Source organism: Microtus pennsylvanicus, chromosome 4 (assembly GCF_037038515.1).
Source record: "Microtus pennsylvanicus isolate mMicPen1 chromosome 4, mMicPen1.hap1, whole genome shotgun sequence".
NCBI lineage: Eukaryota > Metazoa > Chordata > Mammalia > Rodentia > Cricetidae > Microtus > Microtus pennsylvanicus.
The window spans coordinates 75,831,157-75,853,556 of record NC_134582.1 but is presented as its reverse complement, the minus strand read 5'-3'; the positions used below and the strand labels follow the sequence as shown (position 1 = coordinate 75,853,556).

Below are 22,400 nucleotides of genomic sequence, written 5' to 3'. Positions count from 1 at the left end.
TGCCCTTTGCAGTCTCCCACACTCATCTTCTCGCCTCCACAAAGTAACCATGACCCTGAATTGAGTGTTTCTCAACCTCTCTCTTTGTTATTAGGCAACAGCACTACACAATGTAACTTCCTTCTGTGTGTTTTATCTCACCTGTACACTTCTTGGCTTAGGTATTCTGCATTAGGGACACCATGGCATAATCTGAATATGGCCTGCACATTACAGCTGGTGATCTCTCAAGTCTCCTCTAACCTAGAACACAACCCACTTTTTCTTCACATGGTCTTGTTGGAGAGACAGGTGAGTTGTTGGACAAAAAGCCCATTCCCCAGATTTGCTGGGAATCAACACAGGGCCTTATTCACAGCAGGCAAATGCTCCGTCATCAGCAACATCTCCAGCAGCTCAAGTGCTTCTTATAGGCATCGTCTCACTTATATATCTGAGCCCTGAACCTCATGTAGCATAGAGAGCCCTCTTAAGGCTTGACTTATATTTAGGTTAAGCACTATTTTGAGCATACTTAGTTTGGTTTATCCTTAAATTGTATCATTATTTCACAAACCTCTGTCTAATTATCCTAAAGTAAGTATTCTACTAAAGATAAACCTCTGGATTTATTCTAGCCTTTTCTTGGATAAGATAAAGGGTAGGCCTGGTATCACACATAAATACAAACACTTATGTAAGATTCTCATCTACAATGTATCTCTGTATGTTTGAGTGGTCTGCACAACTGGACATCAGGCATACTTCTCTGTAATTTCCTGTGTCCTGGAGCTTGTTTCATGTCAATCAAGCTGAACCCAGGCCTTCAGGACTGCACTGTGACACTCCACCACCGAGCATCTCTTGAGCCTAACATTTTCTGATTTCTAAGGGTTATATGTAACCCCTTAACATTCAGCTCTATAACTTAAACATTTCTTAATGCACTACAATAAACAATCTTCACAATGGTTCATTTAGACATGCTACTCCCCCACTAGTCAAGCATTTGTAACATATTCCAAGCAGCAGCCACCTAATGGTGTTCTTCACATGAGCCACCACAGATGCACTAGTCATTTCCTTCCTCCCACCACCTGGTCTCGAGGATCAGATTCAGTTGTCAGGCTTGGCAGCAAGCACCTTCATGTGTTGAGACCCCTTGCCAACATTTTTTGGATTTTTCTGTTGTTTTGGTTTTGAGTCACAGGGTCTTGTTATACAGCTCAGGATTGCCTTAAACTGAACTCCCCTGCCTTTGCCTCCCAGTTTGAGATCTATAAATTTGTGTCACCACACTTAGAAGAATAAGCCTTTCTCTGAGTGCCACATGTAGGGTGGCATGTGTACCAAGATACATGCAGAGGTCAGGTGACAAGCTGTAAGGGTCAGTTCTCCTCACCATGTGGGTCCACAGAGGTGGACAGCAACTAAGAAACAACATCTGCACTTGTTTCCTGACCTCTACACATAACCATGTACACTCATGTGTAATGGCGTAAACGAATGCAGACAGATTGTAAAAATATATATATACAGCTTTAATAGACTTACAGAACCACCGTTCCCGTGGAGAACAGGAAAGCAGAAGAGACGGCTGGGAGCACGCTTGCCAAATTTATAGGCAAACATTAGCCCGAGGCGAACATGCCCCCTAAGGGGCGGGACTTATCCCTACATCTCCCCTTTTTGTCTAAATAAGACAGAACCAAACCAAATACAACTATATACAATAATAACAAATAATAAATATAACAAACAATATTGAGAACAAAAGTTTTGCTAAACATTCTATCTCAAGGAGTCTAAATAATGTAGAGAGTAACTAAAATTATATAATCTTCAACTCCATCAAAGATCTGAGAAGGGAATAAATATTACTTAACAAACGAGATATATCCAAAATGTGCAACAATTTACAGAGACAACTGACTACCTGGGCAATCACCCAAAGTCTCATTTGCAATGGTGAGTCAACCAACTTTGACTAAGGCCTAACATAACTGACATACCATTATTAAAGGCAAGCAACTTTTCAAAACTATCTTACCCTGTCTTGGCAGGATATGATAGTCCTGTTTTATCCATTGATGCACGCTCTGTATCTCTGTCAGTGGTTGAGGTATGGGCATTTCTTTGCCCAAAGGCCAGTTCTGCTAAATAGAAAGGCTCCAGGTGGAGTGTCTTTGGTGCTCAACATTCTCTCGGGAATACAGCGGTGTTGCCAGGAGCAATTGTGTCTCACTATCACGAAACTCTGAGTTAAAGGCCATTTTCTACAGCTCTTTGAAGAGGTCGAAGATTATCTATCTATACTGAGTATAATCTCTACATATCTAGAGAACCTGATTAGTCTGATTATAAATGACAAACTTAGATGACTATTTATCTATATAATTCTCAATATCTATCTAACTTAAAGACTAAGACAATAAACACCTGTGTAACAAATGAGGATAATGACCTCCAAATATAAACACTGTACAACATATACATTGCAATATGGTAAATATATATCAATACACAAACATTATATAAGTATCTTAATCAGAGGTAGAAATGTACACTGCAATATGGTAAATATATACAATATATTTATCAATACAATATATGTCAATACATAAAAAATGTTTTAAACAGAGACAGAAACATGCATGCATACAAGTCAATATAATTTAACTTTGTATCAATATACAAGAATCGATACCAATATATTTGTCTAAAAGCAGTAACTCACAATTATAAATCTATTATCCCATCATTCGCTCTTTTTTTTTTTTCAAAATGAACCCTGAGCTTATAAAATTCCTCCCCCAACCTCCCAACCCCTAAATGATGTCCCTAAATCCAGGGGTAAACTTTACTGGGAGAGGGGACGTCCTCTAGAATTACTTCCAGCTGTCATGGGGGCGACGTTCTTTCTGGGGGATCCTGTGAAAGTAAAATGATGGTTAAATTTCAAGATCAATGTCTTTTAAAATTGCAAATAGTGTCTGAGTATTTTGTGGAGGTCTGGCCAGAATGTTGTACAAGATGTGCACCATTTCAGCTAACGAAGTTGGGATTGTCTTGTGCAGCTGGTATCCAAAACAGGTCTTGTAGTAGCGCTATCAATATCATGACATCGTATCAACCAGGTAGAGTCGTTGTTGTGGGGCCCCATCTTCTTCCTGGAAACTTCAAATGTCACTTCAGGAAAAACTCATTGTTCATTGTGAAAAACTTAAACATTAATCATATAGACATATATAGACATACACATATATATTCAATGAAAGGCATGATAGATATATTCAATGAAAACTATGATAGATATGAAGAAAAGAAAAGATGTTTTCTAAACTCATATTTCTTTCTGTCCCATATCATGGCTCTTGACATGAGACAGAAACTCCAGAAACTCTGGGTTTTTCTCTTACTAACAGGCTTGGAATTGGAGAGGGACTGAGCCAGGGCCAACTTCAAAACCAGCTCTACATATTTAATAAGACATATATAATAAGACACATATATATATATATAAAATTAATACTTACAAAATGTGTCCATCCATCAGTAATTAAATATTCAGGGTCCCTTAATTTCTTTGAAGATGAGTATTTTCCTGTGGAGATAAGAAAAGAACCCTGCCTCCAACCTATCTGTATTTCTTACCATCAGTATGCTCGCCATCCTTATGAAAGAATTGTTATTTATCTTTTCCAAGTGGCTTCTCTTCTTCAAACCGAACCTTTATTAATTTTGACGGTATCCACAATTTTTCCTCACCTGTGGAGATAAGAGCAAAACCCCTTCCCCAACGTAGCACATCTCCTGGCTTCCATTGTGAGGTCAGCACATCCTTGAAATAAACTGGTTGATGTAGTTCAGTAGACTTTTCCATTATCCAATGTCTTTCTGCAGCTGTTGTTCCCTTCTCATTAGCGTTGAGAAAATTCAAGGTTAACAAAGCATTATGTAACCTATTTCTGGGGGTGTTTTCCACCCCTTTCTGTTTGTTCAACATATCCTTTATAGTTTGATTTGATCTTTCTATGACTGCTTGACCTGTAGGATTGTATGGTATACCTGTAACATGCTTGATATTGTAATAATCAAAAAACCGTTTCATTTTCCTAGAGACATAAGCAGGACCATTATCCATCTTTGTTTGTGTAGGTATACCCATGATAGCCATGACTTCTAATAAATGATTACTGAATCAGCTTTTTCTGAACTTAAAGCAGTTGCCCACTGAAAGCCTGAATAAGTGTCACTGGTGTGATGAACATATTTTAATTTGCCAAATTCTACAAAGTGGAACACATCCATCTGCCAGATTTCATTCTTTTGGGTGCTCTTTGGATTAGCCCCTGCAGGCAGTGGCGTTTGGTTATAGAAAGAGCAAGTAGGGCATTTCTTTACATTCTCCTTAGCTTGTTGCCATGTAATTGAAAACTCTTTCTTCAAACCTTTGCTATTAACATGATGTTTTTTTATGAAATTCAGAGGCTTGTAGTACACTACCAATCAATAATTGATCGATTTCTGCATTACCTTGTGCTAGAGGACCTGGCAGACCCGTATGGGATCGGATGTGTGTTATGTACATAGGGCAAAGCCTGTTCCTGATCAAATCTTAAACCTGGAGAAACAATGAGATTAGTTCTGTATCATCAGGTATAAATTCAGCAGTTTCAATATGTAAAATAACTTTCTGCGTACTGTGAATCAGTGACTATATTAATAGGTTCTTTAAAATCCCTTAGCACCATAAGAATGGCATATAATTCTGCCTTCTGGACAGAATTATACGGACTTTGTTCCACCTTACCCAAGTCTTCTGATTTGTAACCTGCCTTCCCTGATTTATGGCATCAGTATAGAATGTATGGGCTCCAGTTATTGGAGCATCACGGACGATTCGAGGAAGAATCCAAGAAGTTCTCTTTATGAAGTTAAGCCTCTTGCTTTTTGGATAGTTGTTATTAATGTCTCCCAAAAAATTAGCACAAGCTCTTTGCCATGGTTCATTATCTTCCCATAATTTCTTTAGTTCATCAGCAGTGAAAGGCACTATAATTTCTGCTGGGTCTATGCCTGCTAGTTGACGAAGTCTCAGCTTGCCTTTTATAATTAACTCAGAGACTTTTGCCACATAAGTTTTCAGTCTCTTACTTGGTTTATGTGGTAAAAAGATCCATTCCAAAATAATATCATCTCTCTGCATTAAAATTCCTGTAGGAGAAATTTTTGATGGTAGTATGACGAGAATACAATCGAGCTCTGGATTCACCCTGTCCACATGTGCCTGTTGTAATTTTTCCTCAATCATTGTCAGTTCCTTTTCTGCTTCAGCTGTTAATTCTCTCGGACTGTTTAAATCTTTATCACCATCCAAGGTTTTGTTCAAATGAATTATTAGATCAGGTGTTATTCCAATAGCTGGTCGTAGACTGGAAATGTCTCCTAACAGTCTTTGAAAGTCATTAAGAGTCTGTAGGCGATCTCTCCTAATTTGTGCTTTTTGTGTCTTAATTTTTTGCAAACCTATTTTATAACCTAAATAATTAACAGAATCTCCCTTCTGAATCTTTTCAGGAGCGATTTGCAATCCCCATTTAGGTAAAAGTATCTTTATTTCTTCAGTCTGTTCAAGGTATCCATGTTTGAATCAGATAACAAAATGTCGTCCATGTAATGGTGTACTATAGATTTGGGAAATTTCTTGCGTATTATTTGCAATGGTTGGTTCACAAAATATCGGCCCAGGGAGGGGCTATTTAATATACCCTGGGGGAGGACGGTCCAGTGGTACCCCCTCAAAGGTTGAGAATTGTTATAAGTAGGCACTGTGAAGGCAAATTTTTCTCTATCTTCTTTTTGCAAAGGTATAGTGAAAAAACAATCCTTTAAATCAATAACTATGAGAGGCCATCCTTTTGGTAATAAAGAGGGCAAAGGAATTCCAGATTGCAGAGGGCCCATAGGTTGAATAATCTTGTTGATGGCCCTGAGATCTGTCACCATTCTCCATTTACCTGATTTTTTATTAACCACAAACACAGGAGAATTCCAAGTGCTGGTAGATTCTTCTAGATGTCCAGCATCTAATTGTTCTTGTACCAGCTGTTCTAAAGCCTGTAACTTTTCCTCAGCTAAAGGCCATTGCTTTGTCCATATTGGTTTCTCAGTCAACCATTTTAGAGGCAAGGCTGTTGGTATCTCTGAAGGGACATCAATTGTTTGTTCTTGTACAGCCCGAATGGCCGGTTTTCTCCGTTTGTAATATCTTTTAATATTATTCTCGGAAATATAGGCTCTAGAAGTAGCAGGAATGTTAATTTCGGTATTCCATTGTTGTAATAGGTCATGACCCCATAAATTCATTGCGATATTGGCTACATATGGCCTTAATTTTTCTATTTGTCCCTCTGGCCCTATACATTCAACCCATCTCGTGCTCTGCCTTATTCGAGATAGGGTTCCAATTCCCAGGAGCTGAACATTTACATTCTGAAGAGGCAAATACGGATGCCAAGATTCTGGGGTAATGATACTTACATCAGCACCTGTGTCCAGCAGGCCAGTAATAAAAATGCCATTTACACACACTCTCAGTTTAGGTCTTTGTTCATTTACAGAAGTTTGCCAAAACACACGTAACTTATCTTTCTGATCATTATTGCTTGTAACAGTAGGCATGGGGCTTCCTAATTGTCCTGACGAGGCACATTCTCTGCAGAAACTGGAAATGACTGAACCATGTTTGCCAGGCCCCCCTCTCACGTTTCCCGTCTCTATCAGGTTGCCTTGTCTATCTCTTGTAGACCTGCATTCATTCGTCCAATGTCTGCCTTTTCCACATCTTCTACATAAACCTGAAGGCTGAGTCCTCCTATTCCTGTTATTTCTAGAAGATGCATTATTATTATTATTATTTCTGAAAGATGCATTATTATTATTATTTCTGAAAATCCATTGTCTACAATTCCTTTTCATATGACCCATTTTGCCACAATTAAAACATTTGGTATTCTGGTGTCTCCTTTTACCATTGGAAATTGCTTCTTCTACCCATGCTTCAGTGCTATAATCAAATGTATCAACATTGAGTGTATGCAAGACCCATTCTTCCAAGGGCGCTGATCTGAGCTTTAAAGGGCCCAAAATCCTTTTGCATTCCACATTTGCATTTTCATAAGCCAAAGACTCAATCATTATACGTCTTGCTTCTGGGTCAGATATCCCTATTTGTACAGCCTTAGTTAATCTTTGTAAAAAGTCACTAAAGGGTTCTCTCTGACCCTGTTTAACTCTGACAAATGATTCCATTCTCTGTCCTGGGTCTTGTACCCTGTCCCAAGCCCTAAAGGCTGCTGTAGTACACATGGAGAGTGTGTTTTCATCCAAATTAGCTTGTTCCTGAGGGTCGGAAAAGAGCCCTTCACCTAGAATTTTATCTAGGGAAATGTCAATTCCCTTCACTTTTTTCTGCTGTTCTAAGAGTCTAGCCTCTTGCCTGAATAAGCATTTCCATTTCAATTGCGGTCCACTCTCAAGTACCGCAGAGCTCAGCTGGAGCCAGTCCAAGGGGGTTGCTCTGCTTGTCGTGCCCCAAGATCTTAGCATCTCTTTAACAAAAGAGGCTTGCATCCCAAAAGTCATGACAGCCTGTTTTATTTCCTTGAGATCATTCATACGGACAGGCTCCCATGTATCCTCCTTGATGACCCTAGGGTTTCTGGAACCAATCACCTTCTCTGTTGTTATTACTGGAAAGACAGGTAGAGCTGTAGGTAGAGCTTTGTGGAAATTGTCTCGGAGAGATTTACCCACAGATGTAGTTAAAATTTGCCTTTCTACCCTTTGCTCTTCTTCATCAGAATTTAGAAATTCCTCAATCTTTTCAATTCTATTCACCATTGCCTTCTGCAATGTCTGAATCTCCTGTCCAGAATTATGTTCCAAAGCCTTCATTGAGGATTCTAAAGTATGAAGTTTGTCCGTTAGAGATAACATCTCATCTTTGGACATAATTTTTATGGCATAAGCCGTGCCTTCTTGTATTGACAATCTTTCCGTCAATCTGTCATAAGCTTTAGACAAAATCCGATTGTCACATTCAGCAGTTTTGATTCTCTCAGTTAATGTTTCATTTCCTACAGAAAGGGACTGAATCTTACGATCCAAATCAGCTGTTCCCTCTTCCATAGTGATGAATTTCTCCTTAACATCAGCCTGGAGAACTTCAAACTGATTCTTGAGAAGATTGTTGTCATTCTCAATTGTTTTTAAGCGTTCAATCTCTGCCTTAAGAATTCTGAATTCGTCTCGTAAAGACTTTATCATATTTCTATTATCAAACCATTTAGTGCCAATGAAAACTATGAATCCCAGAAGGATCCATAGATGTGGGGTGACAGACACCTCTTGTAAAATCTCCCACGTGGTATAATTAAAAAAACTGTTAAATTCTTGAACGGTAATGTGTTCAGACATTTTATTTATAAAAGAAAAATTTTTTACCTGCAATGATCGGTTCCTGCCAGTGGTGGTCTCTGTTTTTGGAGCCTGTCCTAAAACTAGCTCTTGTAGACCAGGCTGGCCTCGAACTCACAGAGATCCGCCTGTCTCTGCCTCCCAAGTGCTGGGATTAAAGGCGTGCGCCACCACCGCCTGGCCGGCCTTGAACTCACAGAGATCTGCCTGCCTCTGCCTCCCAAGTGCTGGTATCAAAAGCGTGCACCACCACCGCCCAGCCAAGTCACTTTGTATCAGACCAAATCTGCCGCTGTGGAAGCTTTTGTTGCAAAACCGCAGGTACTTGAGTTTCTGCTAATTCAGGCAGTGGGGTTCCGCTCCAAACTTAGCCAAGGCAGGCAGGGAGGGGTTAATTGCTCTGGCGAGCAGGCGGGGCAGAATGGGTCTGTGTGGGCGAGTGTGTCTCGGACTGGGCACTGGGGCCCGAGTCACGAACTAAAAAACAGCACCCAGGAGGGTGCTGTGTTAGCTAGTGGGCTACCCGCTTGAGTCGGGGGCAAAATAGCCCGACGTTGGACGCCAAAATGTAAACGAATGCAGACAGATTGTAAGATATATATAGACAGCTTTAATAGACTTACAGAACCACCCTTCCCACGGAGAACAGGAAAGCAGAAGAGACAGCTGGGAGCACACTCGTCAAATTTATAGGCAAACATTAGCCCGAGGCGAACACGCCCCCTAAGGGGCAGGAATTATCCCTACACACATGCATGAGCACAAACACATGAACACCTATGCACACACACTTGTAAACACACATGCCTTTCCCAAAACAAAAAAATGAACACAATACAAACACAAAAATTAGCACCAGGTAGTGGCACACTTTTAATCCCAGCACTTGGGAGGCAGAAGCAGGTGGATCTCTGCATTTGAGGCCAGTCTGGTCTACAGAGTGAGTTCCAGAACAGCCAGAGCTACACAGAAAAGCCATGTCTCAAAAACTAATAATACTAATACAAAAAATAAAATATAAATTTTGAGACTAAATCACTTCTTTGATTTTAAATTTATATATTAGACACCGATTAGGACAGTAATGCCAAATGAAACTAGTTTATGCAAATAATCACTTTTATTCTCTTGTATTTATATCCTTATAAAACCAGAAACATAATGAGACAAACCTTTGTCTCCAGAACAGATTTACTGCTAATCACTACAGTACTACTCTTCGGTGTGTTTTAGACTACAGGACAATCACGGGGAAACTTACCTCTGTCTTTTTATTATTATGATCTGCAAACGAAAAAAAGAAAAGTTTTACTGGGAAGAATTAACAAATATTTCAGCATGTAAAAAACCCAAAGTATCCAAAAGAATGTTAAAACTGTGAAGAGTTATAAACAGAGTTTTCTAAGATTCACATCTGATTTACTTTCAGAATGTTAAGATCCAGCACAGACTGGCTGGTTTGTTCAGCTCCAGGACTACATCTTATATCCTAGGAGATGCTACCACATGGAGGGATGTTACTAGATTTTAAGCATGTGAGTTTAATACATACCTCAGTTCTATGTCATATAGATATAGCTATGTCAAAAATCAAATCAGAGAACTATTAACTGAAAATGTTCAGATGACTGTCTTTGTTAAATAAAATAAAAAACATTCGATGTCCTTAAAAGCTATTGGCTATATTATTTTAAAGATACAGATGGTTATCTGCTTGCACTGTAATGAAATCCTTAGCAAACTTATAATACATATATACAGATGTGCATTTATAGAATTTATAATACATGTATATAAACGTGCATTTACAGGATTTATAGTACATGTGCATTTATAGAATTTATAGTACACATGTACAGATGTGCATTTACAGAATTTATAGTACATATGTACAGATGTGCATTCATAGGACTTATAGTATATATGTACAGATGTGCATTTACAGGATTTATAGTACATATGTACAGATGTGCATTTACAGGATTTATCAATGGAACGGTAACAAATTACACATGAAACAAACCATGGACAAGAAACCCCCAGACAGCCCTTCTAGGTAGGTAGGAGTGACCGAGAACAGGGTGAGGGAGGAACAGCTTAATCTGAGGCACAAGCAGGACCAAATACTGGGATGTAAGGGTGACCAGAACAGTAAGTACTTGCATGAGTCAGGGTAATGAGGTTAGCATTGTATTTAATGTTCTTGTATACAAACATTTTATCCCCTCTCAAAGAACAACCTGACAGAATTCTTTTGTTTTTGTTTTTTGAGACAGAGTTTCTCTGTGTCACCCTGGCTGTTCTGGAACTCACTCTGTAGACCAGGCTGGCCCTGACTCAAAGATCTGCCTACCTCTACCTCCTGAGGGCTGGTATTAAAGGTGTGTGCCACCACAGCTCCAGACTAGCTTTTTTTATGACCAACAATTTGAAAGCTGGTCTCCTTTTCTACATCATTTGTTTGTCAGAACAGTATAAAACATGTTCAATATCAAAGTCACTGATTTACATTAAAACTACCAAATGATCTTTCTTCTGGTATGCTCTGCTCAGCAGTATGATGCCATCACCCAGGGGAAAGCACCACTGTGGCCATCACAACTTGAAAACGTATGTAGCTTACCTTTCTATACTCTCAGTGAGCTAATAAGTTTGCCTACAACTTGAGAAATCAAACACACAGAAAACAGGAGTTTCAGAAAAGTATTTTGAACATGTATTTTGTCTTATGTATTCCAGGTTGACTGCCAATGCATTATGCAGTTGAGGATGAAACTGAACTTCCCTTCCTGCCTCCACCACTCCAGCGCTAGTATCACAGGAGCATCCTGTGGAACTCACTGTACGTGGTGCTAGGAATCAAATTCAGAGTTTCCTGTATGGCAGACAAGCCCACTACCAAGTGAGAAGCATCCCCAACCCCTAGAAAGTACACTTCTGCCTAAATTTTAATAAAATTTCTTTTTCAAAAAGTTTTGGGTGGAGATATGGCACGGTGATTATGAATACTGGTTGTTCTTGCAGAGGACCTGGGTTGGATTCCTAGCATCTACAGTCACCTGTAACTCCTCCTGTGCCTGGGGATTGATGCCTGTTTCTGACCTCCACAGGGACCAGGCAGATATGTGGTGAACAGATACACATACAGACAAAATATTCTTACAATAAAAATAAGGATAAAAAATGTATTATCTTACTCTACGTACATGGGTGTTTTGCCCGCATGTATGTCTGTGTGCCGTGTCTGAGTGGTGCTCAAGGAGGACAGAAGAGGGCATTGGTTTCCCTGGAACTATAGTGACTATAGACAGTTACTGCCTTAACTGCCCTTAACTACTGAGCTATCTCCATAAACCCAAAATTTATTATATAAAAGATTCTTCTGGGTAAATTTGAACATTTTACTTTAACATGCATGGTTCATCCCTAAACCAAGTAACTTACTTATACTACTGTTGTAGAATATTATTTTAAGGTATGTTTTTTTTGTTTTGTTTTGTTTATGCTGTGGAACATTTGTTTAATGATGCAAAGATGTAATTGATTAAATAAAATTCACCTGCAGTCAGGAGGCTGGGTCAGGAACTGGATGACAGAAGTTGTAGGGAGAAGCCAGGTGGAGAAGGGTTTATAAGGAGGGACAAGGCAGCAAACTAGGTGAGCTGCTTGCTATTCAGCCTGTCTGAGGAGCAGAACTCTACCTTAACCTTTGAATCTTGAGTTCTTTAGAGGAACAGAGATAAAGATAAGTTCCCTTAGTAGCTTTGAAAGAGTGGGTGCCTGAGGGAACAGAATTTCCTCAGGCTGTTGGTAGCAGTGGAGTTGCAGTTGCTGACTAGGGTAGTCATGGCTTAAAAGGCAGCAACAATTAAAGAGGACCATGGACTATAGAAAACTTCCTTCTTTTCAGAATTTCCGTGTGCATGTGTGCATTGTGTCCACATGTGTGCAATGCCAACAGAGACCAGAAGAGGGAGTCAGATCTCCTGACACTAAATTACTGGTAGTAGTGAGCTACCTGACGTGGGTGCTGGGACTGGAACTCAGCTCCTCTGTAAGAGAAGCAAGAACTCAACTTCTAAGTCATCTCTCCAGCCTCAGAAGAACTTTCCTGATCCTCAAGCGAAAGCAAAACCTCCCTAAGTTTACTCTTAGTTTTACAGAAAACCTGGTTTTTGAAGATGTATTTAGATTTTTCATAGTTATCATTACCATTTAGGATAATAAGGAAATGCAGGTTAGTAATTAGTCATCTATTACAATTGAACTTGTAGTCATATTAGGTCAAACAGAGATATATTTTATATACGTCACCTTCAAACACTTCAGAGATCTACAGAATATGGCATTTAAGATGTTTTAAGAACATAGGTTCTTTTTTTATGACAATGAGACATGTCTACTCCTGGCAGCACCTAGATTGGTGCATCTTCAGGGAAGTTGATGGGCATTGAAGAAACTCCACATGGAGTTTACTTTCTTTGTGGCAACAGTAGGCCACTGGGGAAGAAAGTGCTTTTCCATCAACTGCTGACGGTATGCTGGTGCTGACTGGACAAGCAGGACACAGAAGAGAGTGACTGCCAAACCTTGTCAAGACAAGGCAGGACAGTCCTTCAAAAACTGTGCGTCATAAAAAAGTCCATCAGATATGCTAGGCCTATAAGCGGAATATGTGTGCCCCGACCTTGTGTGACTGTCAAGGCAGCCAGCTCTTTTTGTCATTGCTCACATTTTTTGGAAGTCACTTGTTTGCACTTCCTGCTTACTCAGTTAATATTATTTCCTTTTTCGGTCTCTGAGGGAGTTGAAGACTAGACAGTTAAAGTTTTCCTCGTTTACTAGATGCAGAAAAGAAACTCACTAAAGAGGTGTAAAGTGTAAGACTGAGAGCTATCAAGATAGTTTCGAATGGTAATGCAAGTTAGGCTAGAAAGCTAATTAGGTTTAAGACTTTGGGTTCACCAAGTTAGGGCAGAAAATGGAGTACTTTCCCTGAATTTGTCAATTGCAAATGGACTAGACATTGTTGATGTATTCATAGACTATATATATTGTATATAGTTATTGTACTTGTTGCATAGCTTTTCTTATATTAGTTATAATCTTTTATTTTAGACAAAAAGGGGAAATGTGGTGGAAATGTGTTTATACTCTAACAAATAAAGCTTGCCTGAAGATCAGAGTGCAGAGCTAAGTTACTGGAGGCCAGGCAGTGATGACGTGATGACGCATAGGGATCTCTGTGAGTTCAAGGCCACCCTGGGCTACAGGAGATTGAATCTGTCTAAAAGAGAAAGAGAACTCACACAAAGGTGATCCCAGCACTTGGGATGCCACACCTTTAATCCCAGCACCAAGAAGATGGAGACAGGAGCGATATGGCTGGGCAGAGAGGAATATAAATTGGGAGGAGACAGGAGCTCGGATTCAGTTTGAGGTTTTGTAGAGATAGCATTCAGTTAGAGAATTTGTAGGGACAGGATTGCCCCTTTTCGTCTGAGGTAGAGGTAAGGACTAGTGGCTGGCTGCTGTGCTTCTCTGATCTCTCAGGGTTAATCTCTGTATCTGACTCTGAGTTTTTATTATTTAGACCAACTAGAATTCATGGTACAAAAGATAAGGACTTTAAAACCTGAACAAGAAAATTACTGAATATATTCAATAGCTAGACAAGGAAGTTACAAAGTGGATGAAACACCCAGTATCTTAGAGGAAAAATTCCCTAGAGAAAAGAAGGAGATTCCTATGGTTCTGGAAGCCTCACAAGTCCTGTCCCTGAGACTATATAAGCAGCAGAGTTGCCTTAGATAGAGTTGCCTGTCGTTTAAACAGTGATATTCAGGATGGTGCCTGTTGTTTAGACAGTGATATTCAGGGTGGTGCCTGTTGTTTAGACAGTGATATTCAGGGTGGTGCCTGTCGTTGGGACAGTGATATTCAGGGTGGTGCCTGTTGTTTAGACAGTGATATTCAGGGTGGTGCCTGTTGTTTAGACAGTGATATTCAGGGTGGTGCCTGTCTTTGGGACAGTGATATTCAGGGTGGTGCCTGTCGTTGGGACAGTGATATTCAGGGTGGTGCCTGTCTTTGGGACAGTGATATTCAGGGTGCAGTGTTTATGAGCTGTCACCCAGGCTGAGGTGGCTTCTGGTGATGCAGCTGTCAAAAAGTTACCAGTGTTCCTGCAGGTGACCTCTCATGTCATTTTGGTCTGCTATTGATGCCCTCTCCCGAGTGAACAAACACTGTCCTCATCTCCTCAGGAAGTCACTCAGCACTTTCTCTCTGGCTCTTTTGCCTCCTACTACTTGAGCAGCAGGCACGACTCTGACAGACTCTGGCCCCTCGACACTGACCCATGAGCCAGCGCATTTCTGTTTGCTGAAAATTACCTACCAAAGGAATACAAAATAAACTAACACAGGCTTACATTTTTATACTCTACATGGTAAACCTAACCTAAGTCAGAAAAGCACTCCTGACTATAAAAAGGATCAATTGGTAGATCCTGTCCAGCATGAGCCAGCTTTTGGGCCTGACCCCCAGTACCACATCAACTAGACTGAGGCAGAGCAGGAGGTCGGTGCAGCTCTGGGGAAGCGGGCAGGCACACCTTACCTTCACACTGGAAATCCTTCAGGGACATTGTGAGAGGTCTGTCCTTCCCCTGCTGGGTCTTCCTCTTATCTTTTTTATTTACACCTTTGGAATGAGTTGAAGCATTTTCAACATTTTCATAATCCTAAAAAGAATTACCAATAGTAATTAAGTTTGGTTTACAAAGAATAACATCAATTCCTCAATATATTTCTTAATGTTTTACTTTTAAAGATTAAAGGCAAAAAAAAAACCCTGAAAATTTAGGCCAGCAAAATTGTATGAAAATTCCTAATTAGTTATTGTTCATCTTCTCAACTAAAATCGCTGAAGTAAAAATATCACAGATTGGTTTATAAACCCCCTACTGCCAAGTTCTTATTCTTTCCTTCAGGACTAAATTTAAGACAATGGTCTACAATTCCAACCTCACACCCTGAAATGGGGACTGTGCTATTCTCTGACACTAACGCTGCTACCAGCTTTCTCTTAATTACCAAATCTAAACGACATTTTTTTGAGATTTCAATAAATTCTCCCCCCCCTTTTTAAATTGATTTTATTGAGCTTTACATTTTTCTCTGCTCCTGTCCCTTCCTCTCCCCTCCCCCCCTTCTACCCTCTCCATCCCCATGCTCCCAATTTACTCAGGAGATCTAAGACAACGTTCTTGGGCACCAGTCATACATATAGGCAAAACACCTATACATGAAAAAAATATTTTTTAAAAAACATGAGTTGGCGGGGGCTGGAGAGATGGCTCAGAGGTTAAGAGCATTGCCTGCTCTTCCAAAGGTCCTGAGTTCAATTCCCAGCAACCACATGGTGGCTCACAACCATCTGTAATGGGGTCTGGTGCCCTCTTCTGGCCTGCAGGCATACACACAGAATATTGTATACATAATAAATAAATAAATATTAAAAAAACAAAAAAAAACATGAGTTGGTTAAAGAAGAGGGCACTAGATCGCTTGGAACTGGAATTACAGGGGATTGTGACTACCATGTGGGTTCTGGGGATGGAACACTGGTCCTCTGGAAGAGCAGCCAGTAATCTCAAGCACCAAGCCAGCCCCTAGCTCCATACATTTTTCAAAAATGGTTTTCTCCATGTATTTGTAATGACTTGGGTCTCCACTGCTGCCTTCTTTCCCAACCCTCCTCATAAGAACATAGCTGTTATCCAGTATACTCACTTCACTTACACACTCTTCAACACCCAAGTTCCCACTTTTACACCAATGATTTCTCTATGTACAGACATCGGCTGCAGTGCTCAGCAGACTGCCATACTGTGTTTCCACCAACAACCCTGACTTCCCACTTGATCCCCTACTGCAAGCTTGGTCAAGCCATCCCCTACTACAAGCTTGGTTAAGTCATCCCCTACAGTGCTATCAGTTATAAGCCACATCTTCTATGCAAATGAGTCCTTCAGTTAGTTACTAGGTCTTGGCAAGTTTATTTCCTAAGGATCTCTTTGTCCTTTGTATTTCTGTCATTTCCTTCCTCCTCTCTTACATGGACACTGATGGTCTCTAATTTCACCTTCTGTAATACTTATGAGTTTCTAAAATAAAAACCTGAAATCAATCTAGAAGATAAAAATAGCAGTATCTTAGGAGAAGGCAAGTCCACATGTGTTCTGACACCGTGCCTTCCTCTCCATAGCGAAGCTTTCCTAGGTCACTCAGCCACAATTCACATACAGCACATTCTCTCACACATTCCTATGTGTCTTTTTGTCTGTCTTCCCTGATGGCCTACTTCTGTCTGGGCTGCTCTGCAGACAGTTAATACATCTAGTAAGACTTCAAGAAATCTTTTTTGGAACGCGCTGAGATGCTGATGATGCTTGAACCTTCACTGTGCTAAGACTAACATGTCTCCTGCACTGAGCTCGAGGCTGAGGCTGTCTTCATCTTCCATCCTAGGTCACCGTGCTCTGGTTATTTCATAAGCACCTGGTGAGCGAGTGGTGGAAGAGGACAGAAACAACATCCCTCATTTTCTTTCTTTTCTTCTCTTTTTGAGACATGAATACATTCTGTTGCCCTTCTGGGTTAGGACACACTATGCATCCCAAGCTTAGATAGCCCAAGCTGGCCTGATGCTATGGCAATCCTCCCATCTTTGTCTTATCAGTGCTGGGATTATAGATGTGAGCCAAAGGAAGGACAAACTTTCATTATTTGTTATACAAATTCACAGGAGGGACTAATCATGAGTGGGAAGTGGAGAAGGATCAGTGGCATTTGATATGCAAGCGTGAGGATTGACGTTCAGTCCCTGGTCATGTCAAATAATCACACCTGCTAGACTCCTGTGATCCCAGAGCAGGGTTGGGGGAGGGCATAGAGGAGGATCCCTGGGGCTTGCTGGCCAGCTGATCTAGCTGAGTCTGTGAGATCTAGCTTTAGCAGAAACCCTGTCTCAAAATTAAGATGGAGAGACACAGAAGAAGATGCCCAATGCTAATTTCTGGCCTCCCCAAAAACTTGTATATGAGCACCAACATACACACTTGTTCCCACATGCATGCACACATGCACAACACACACACTATTATGGTTATCTGACTGAAATTCTGGCTGGTACACTATGAACACACTAGCCTTTATACACAAAGTAGCACTTCTGTTCTCTTAGTCATTTTTGTCTGACAAAAATCAATACTTTCGGTGCTAGGCCTATGAACTTAGCAAGAAAACTGGATGGGATCACATTTTATCAACACAGCTGCTCTACTCCTGAATAGCTAACATACATCCAACAACAGCTGTGTGGTAATTACTGTATGGTAATATTCTACACATTAAAATCTTATGCAGTAATGCAGAAATGAAGGAGGACCTTGCCAAGTATAACCTTCAAGTCCATTTAAATGGCTAAACCACAATAAAGTATGTTGTATTTATTTTTATACTAGCTTGATTTTTATCTAAGTGGACATCTAGCTATTAAGGTTATAATCATTCTTTTTTTCTCTTAAACTATTTATTTTTATGTGTACGACTATTTTGGCTGCAAGTGTGTCCACCCATTATGTGTATGCAGTGCCTCCGGAGACCAGAAGAGGGTGTCAGATCCCCTGGGCCTGAAGCAGCAGGGAAGCATTCATACAAGAATTGAAACCTGAGTCCTCTAAGGAGCAAGCAGACACTGCTCTTAAGCACTGAGCTGGCTCCCCAGCCCTTATTTTAGTCATAATGGGTTTCAATCATATAGCATACAGGAAATAAAGGCATGGAAGATAAAGCACACAAGATACACTGGCCACCTGGCTAGCAAGTTTTATTTTATTTTATTTTTTTATAGCAAAATCATCTGCTGTGGGCTTTAATCCTTTCTTCCTTTCTCCTTGGACAGAGGCACCAGTGGACTCCAGCAAGGCCAAAAAGGTTTTAATCATGAGAGGGGCATTTCTTTTTTCACATATTTATATATTTTATTATTCACAAAGATTCTTAGTTATGAGACTATGGACTAACATTCTACTATTTGCTAGTGTAGACAGCAGCCTTCCATCATCCCTTAAATAAATTAAAGCTAACCACGGAGAGTAGTAAGGTAGAGACAAACATGGATATCCTGAGTCAAACCAGTTGTGACTGATACCATTTTTAATATGTTTGATTTTTATTTAGGAAACTTTCTTGTGATTGTAGTGCAATGATGACCTCTTTACTGTAGACAAGTATATATGCTATCATATTTAATCTTGTATGATATTTATTTCTTAAATACATCTACATAATATTAATGAAAAAACAAGACTTGTGATAACAATGCAATTTATTTATCCAGATTTTAAGCTGGGTGAAATGTGAAATTCCTTCTTGCATAACTTACTGATTGCACTGTGCTGTGATCAGTTGCTGGAAATACAGCCTGATTTATTTCATTTGTCAAATGAACTTTAGCAATTCTTATGTAATTTTTGATGCCATTAGTCTACGCTAGGTGTTTAAGAAAACCCTGGGCCTACTATCTTACCCACTTTCTCATCCTATTATGTACACGGGTGCCAGAAAAATTCTTTTTTTTTCTTTTTTTTAAATTTATTTTATTGAGCTATACATTTTTTTTCTGCTTCCCTTCTTCCTTCTCCTTCCCCTTCTACCCTCTCCCATGTTCCCCATGCTCCCAGTTTACTCAGGAGATCTTGTCTTATTCTACTTCCCATGTAGATTAGACCCATGTATGTCTCTCTTAGGGTTCTCATTATTGTCTAGGTTCTCTGGGATTGTGATTTGTAGGCTGGTTTTATGTTTAAAAAACACTTATGAGAGAGTTCATAAAATATTTGTCTTTCTGGGTCTGGGTTACCTCAACTCAAAATGATGTTTTCTAGCTCCATCCATTTGCCTGCAAATTTCAGGATGTCATTTTTTTTCTGCTGTGTAGTACTCCATTGTGTAAATGTATCACATTTTCCTTATCCATTCTTTGGTCTAGGGGCATTTAGGTTGTTTCCAGGTTCTGGCTATGACAAACAAAGATGCTATGAACATAGTTGAGCATATGTCCTTGTGGCATGATTGAGCATCGTTTAGATATATACCTAAAAGTGGTATTGCTGGGTCTTGAGGAAGGTTGTTTCCTAATTTTCTGAGAAATTGCCACACTGATATTCAAAGGTGTTGTACCAGCTTGCACTCCCACCAGCAATGCAGAAGTGTTCCCTTTTCCCCACAACCTCTTCAGCATAAGTTGTCATCAGTGTTTTTGATCTTGGCCATTCTTACAGGTGTAAGATGGAATCTCAGAGTTGTTTTGATTTATATTTCTCTGGTGACTAAAGATGTTGAGCATTTCCTTAAATGTCTTTCAGCCATTTTAGATTCCTCTGTTGAGAATTCTCTGTTTAGGTTTGTACTCCATTTTTTTAATTGGATTATTTATTCTTTTGATGACTAATTTCTTGAGTTCTTTGTATATTTTGGAAATCAGCCCTCTGTCTGATGTGGGGTTGGTGAAAATCTTTTCCTATTCTGTAGGCTGCCTTGTTGACCGTGTCCTTTGTTTTACAGAAGCTTTTCAGTTTCAAGAGGTCCCATTTATTAATTGTTTCTCTCAGGGTCTGTGCTGCTGGGGTTATATTTAGGAAGTGGTTCCCTGTGCCAATGCATTCGAGTGTACTTCGGGAGGGGCATTTCTGATCAACCATCAAGTTACAGCGTGGGAGTCCAGTGAAGAACAGCCCCTGGCACACGTTTGGAATCAGTCACACAGATCAGATCTCACGCAGTTTACATGTGAGAATGGGAAGCCAGCACCACTTTTCACTTAGTGTCCTTCTCATCAGAGCTGCACAATGACCAGTGCTCGTGACACACGCTGAGCTCAGGAACACAGCCTGGGAGGTGAGCTCTGCGTGCTGAACTGCAGGTCTCTCTGGCAGGGAGGCCTTGAGTGAGTTCCTGTGCACTGCAGCGCTCATGACTGAACAAGGGTCTCACATGTGCTAAGCACACATGACCACCAAGTATACTCAAAGGTTCCCAAATGTATTTATATTCTACGTTCACTTAAAATGAAAATAAATCATCTGGCATTAATTTTATTTCTTTTGTTTTTTTCATTTGACGGGAGAAACTTGATATTCTAAGCTTTAGACAAAGCACGGCTCATTTGTTTCTGTCCCTCAGGATCTGAGGCGCGGATCCTATCATGGGTTTTTAAGGCAAACTTTATTTTTTTGTAGTTCTAAGGAATGAATCCAGGGCCTAACACTAAGTTACTAAAGAAGAAATTCTATATACATCAGGAAGGACTGACCTGAGCTTTGACCACCTAAAAGTGTCTAGATGTTTACACTGGTGAACACCTCCGTACCTGCTTGTGCTCTTCATATTCCAGTTTACTCAGCAACAAGGCCTTCTCCAGGTCAGCCGCAAACATTTCAGATGTCAGCTAGAAAGAAGGTTCAGAATAAGCACAGCTTTATACCATACTCTCAGAACAACCATGACACACGATAACATACACATGCAAAAAAGAAATAACCATGACATATGATAATATATATAGGAACATAAAAAGAGTGCACTTTAAATAAAAAGTTATCACTTCTCATGGGGTGGTGGTGGCGCACGCCTTTAATCCCAGCACTTGGGAGGCAGAGGCAGCCGGATCTCTGTGAGTTTGAGGTCAGCCTGGTCTAAAGAGCAAGTTCCAGGACAGGCTCCAAAGCTACACAGAGAAACCCTGTCTTGAAAAATCAAACGGAAAAAGTTCTCAGTTCTCTGAAGTTACTCAGCCATGCTTCTGGGAGCCCTGTACTGTATGAAAGCATAACCCCTATTTCTAAAATCCCTATCTCCTTTTTCATTGTTAATCCGAGAACATATCTGTGTCTACATGTGCTACTGACATCTCCTATTTCTTCTCTCCTACTCTTCCTTGATTCAACAGGACAGGTGAGCAACCCCACTGTTCTAACACCACACTGACACCCAAGCTGAATCACCAGCAACACAGCCAACTCTTTTCTGCTCTCCTAGGCATGGCCTTCAGATGGGTCAAGAAAGGTCTAAGCACCTGACATCACTCTGGCAAGTGGGGTCTGCTGGCTCTAGCTTCTGGTGTCCCAGAACTTCTTAGTTCCCATCTTTCCTACAGCCTAAGTTTTCAGGTTTTAATCACTTCTCAATATGTTTTGGCCCAAGCTATTAAGAAATATTTTTGTTATTTAATGTTTAAAAATATATAGACTAAACTCTGTCGTCACCAGGGTAAAAGGGTATCTTGAAAACTAGAAAACTTAATATTGAAATCTACAATTAAACCTTTCTTTCCAACTGGAATCACCCCTTTGAAAGTATCTCATCTCATCTTATGATGAAAACAAAAACAGCAAAACAAGTTAGCTTTACACAGAAAAGCACTAACCTAACAGAAAAACAGTAAGAATTAGAATGATAAACAAGAGTACATGAAAAATCTAAGTAAACCCACAGTAAACACACAACAATCCAACAGGGCTGAGATTAGCTCAATTCAGATTAACAGTGGTTCCAAGCACTGGCTGCTCCTGCAGAGAACCCATTCCCAGCTTCACAAGGCAGCTGGTGGCTCACAACCATCTGTAACTCCAAGTCCAGGGATCCAACGCCCTCTTCTGGCTTCTGCAAGCTCTAGATACACATGTGGTGCACATATATACATGCAGGCCAGACTCCCATAAACATAAAAACCAATACAGACAATGAAAAATAATAATAAAGTAAAAATAGAATTTACGTATATTAGCCACATTTAAAGAGTATAAATCAATTTATAGACATCTAAGCTTAGTACAAAATGTTTGTTCATAAATTAAAAATATGATGATTTAA

General features: G+C 40.0%; 1 protein-coding gene across 6 annotated transcripts in view; it reads right to left on the bottom strand.

Annotated features, from left to right (window-relative positions):
* The window catches only part of Gkap1 (G kinase anchoring protein 1), a 64,470-nt gene that overhangs the window by 27,542 nt on the left and 14,528 nt on the right, over nucleotides 1-22,400 (bottom strand). For 4 of the 6 annotated variants that reach the window (XM_075969449.1, XM_075969445.1, XM_075969450.1 and 1 more), the window contains 2 exons: nucleotides 20,899-20,976; nucleotides 15,082-15,205 (listed from right to left, as the gene is read on the bottom strand). In XM_075969449.1, coding sequence (XP_075825564.1) covers nucleotides 15,082-15,205; nucleotides 20,899-20,976 — 202 coding nt within the window. Of the gene's footprint in view, nucleotides 1-9,721; nucleotides 9,745-15,076; nucleotides 15,206-20,898; nucleotides 20,977-22,400 lie in introns of all 6 variants that reach the window. The other 2 variants (XM_075969447.1, XM_075969451.1) reach the window with 2 other exon arrangements.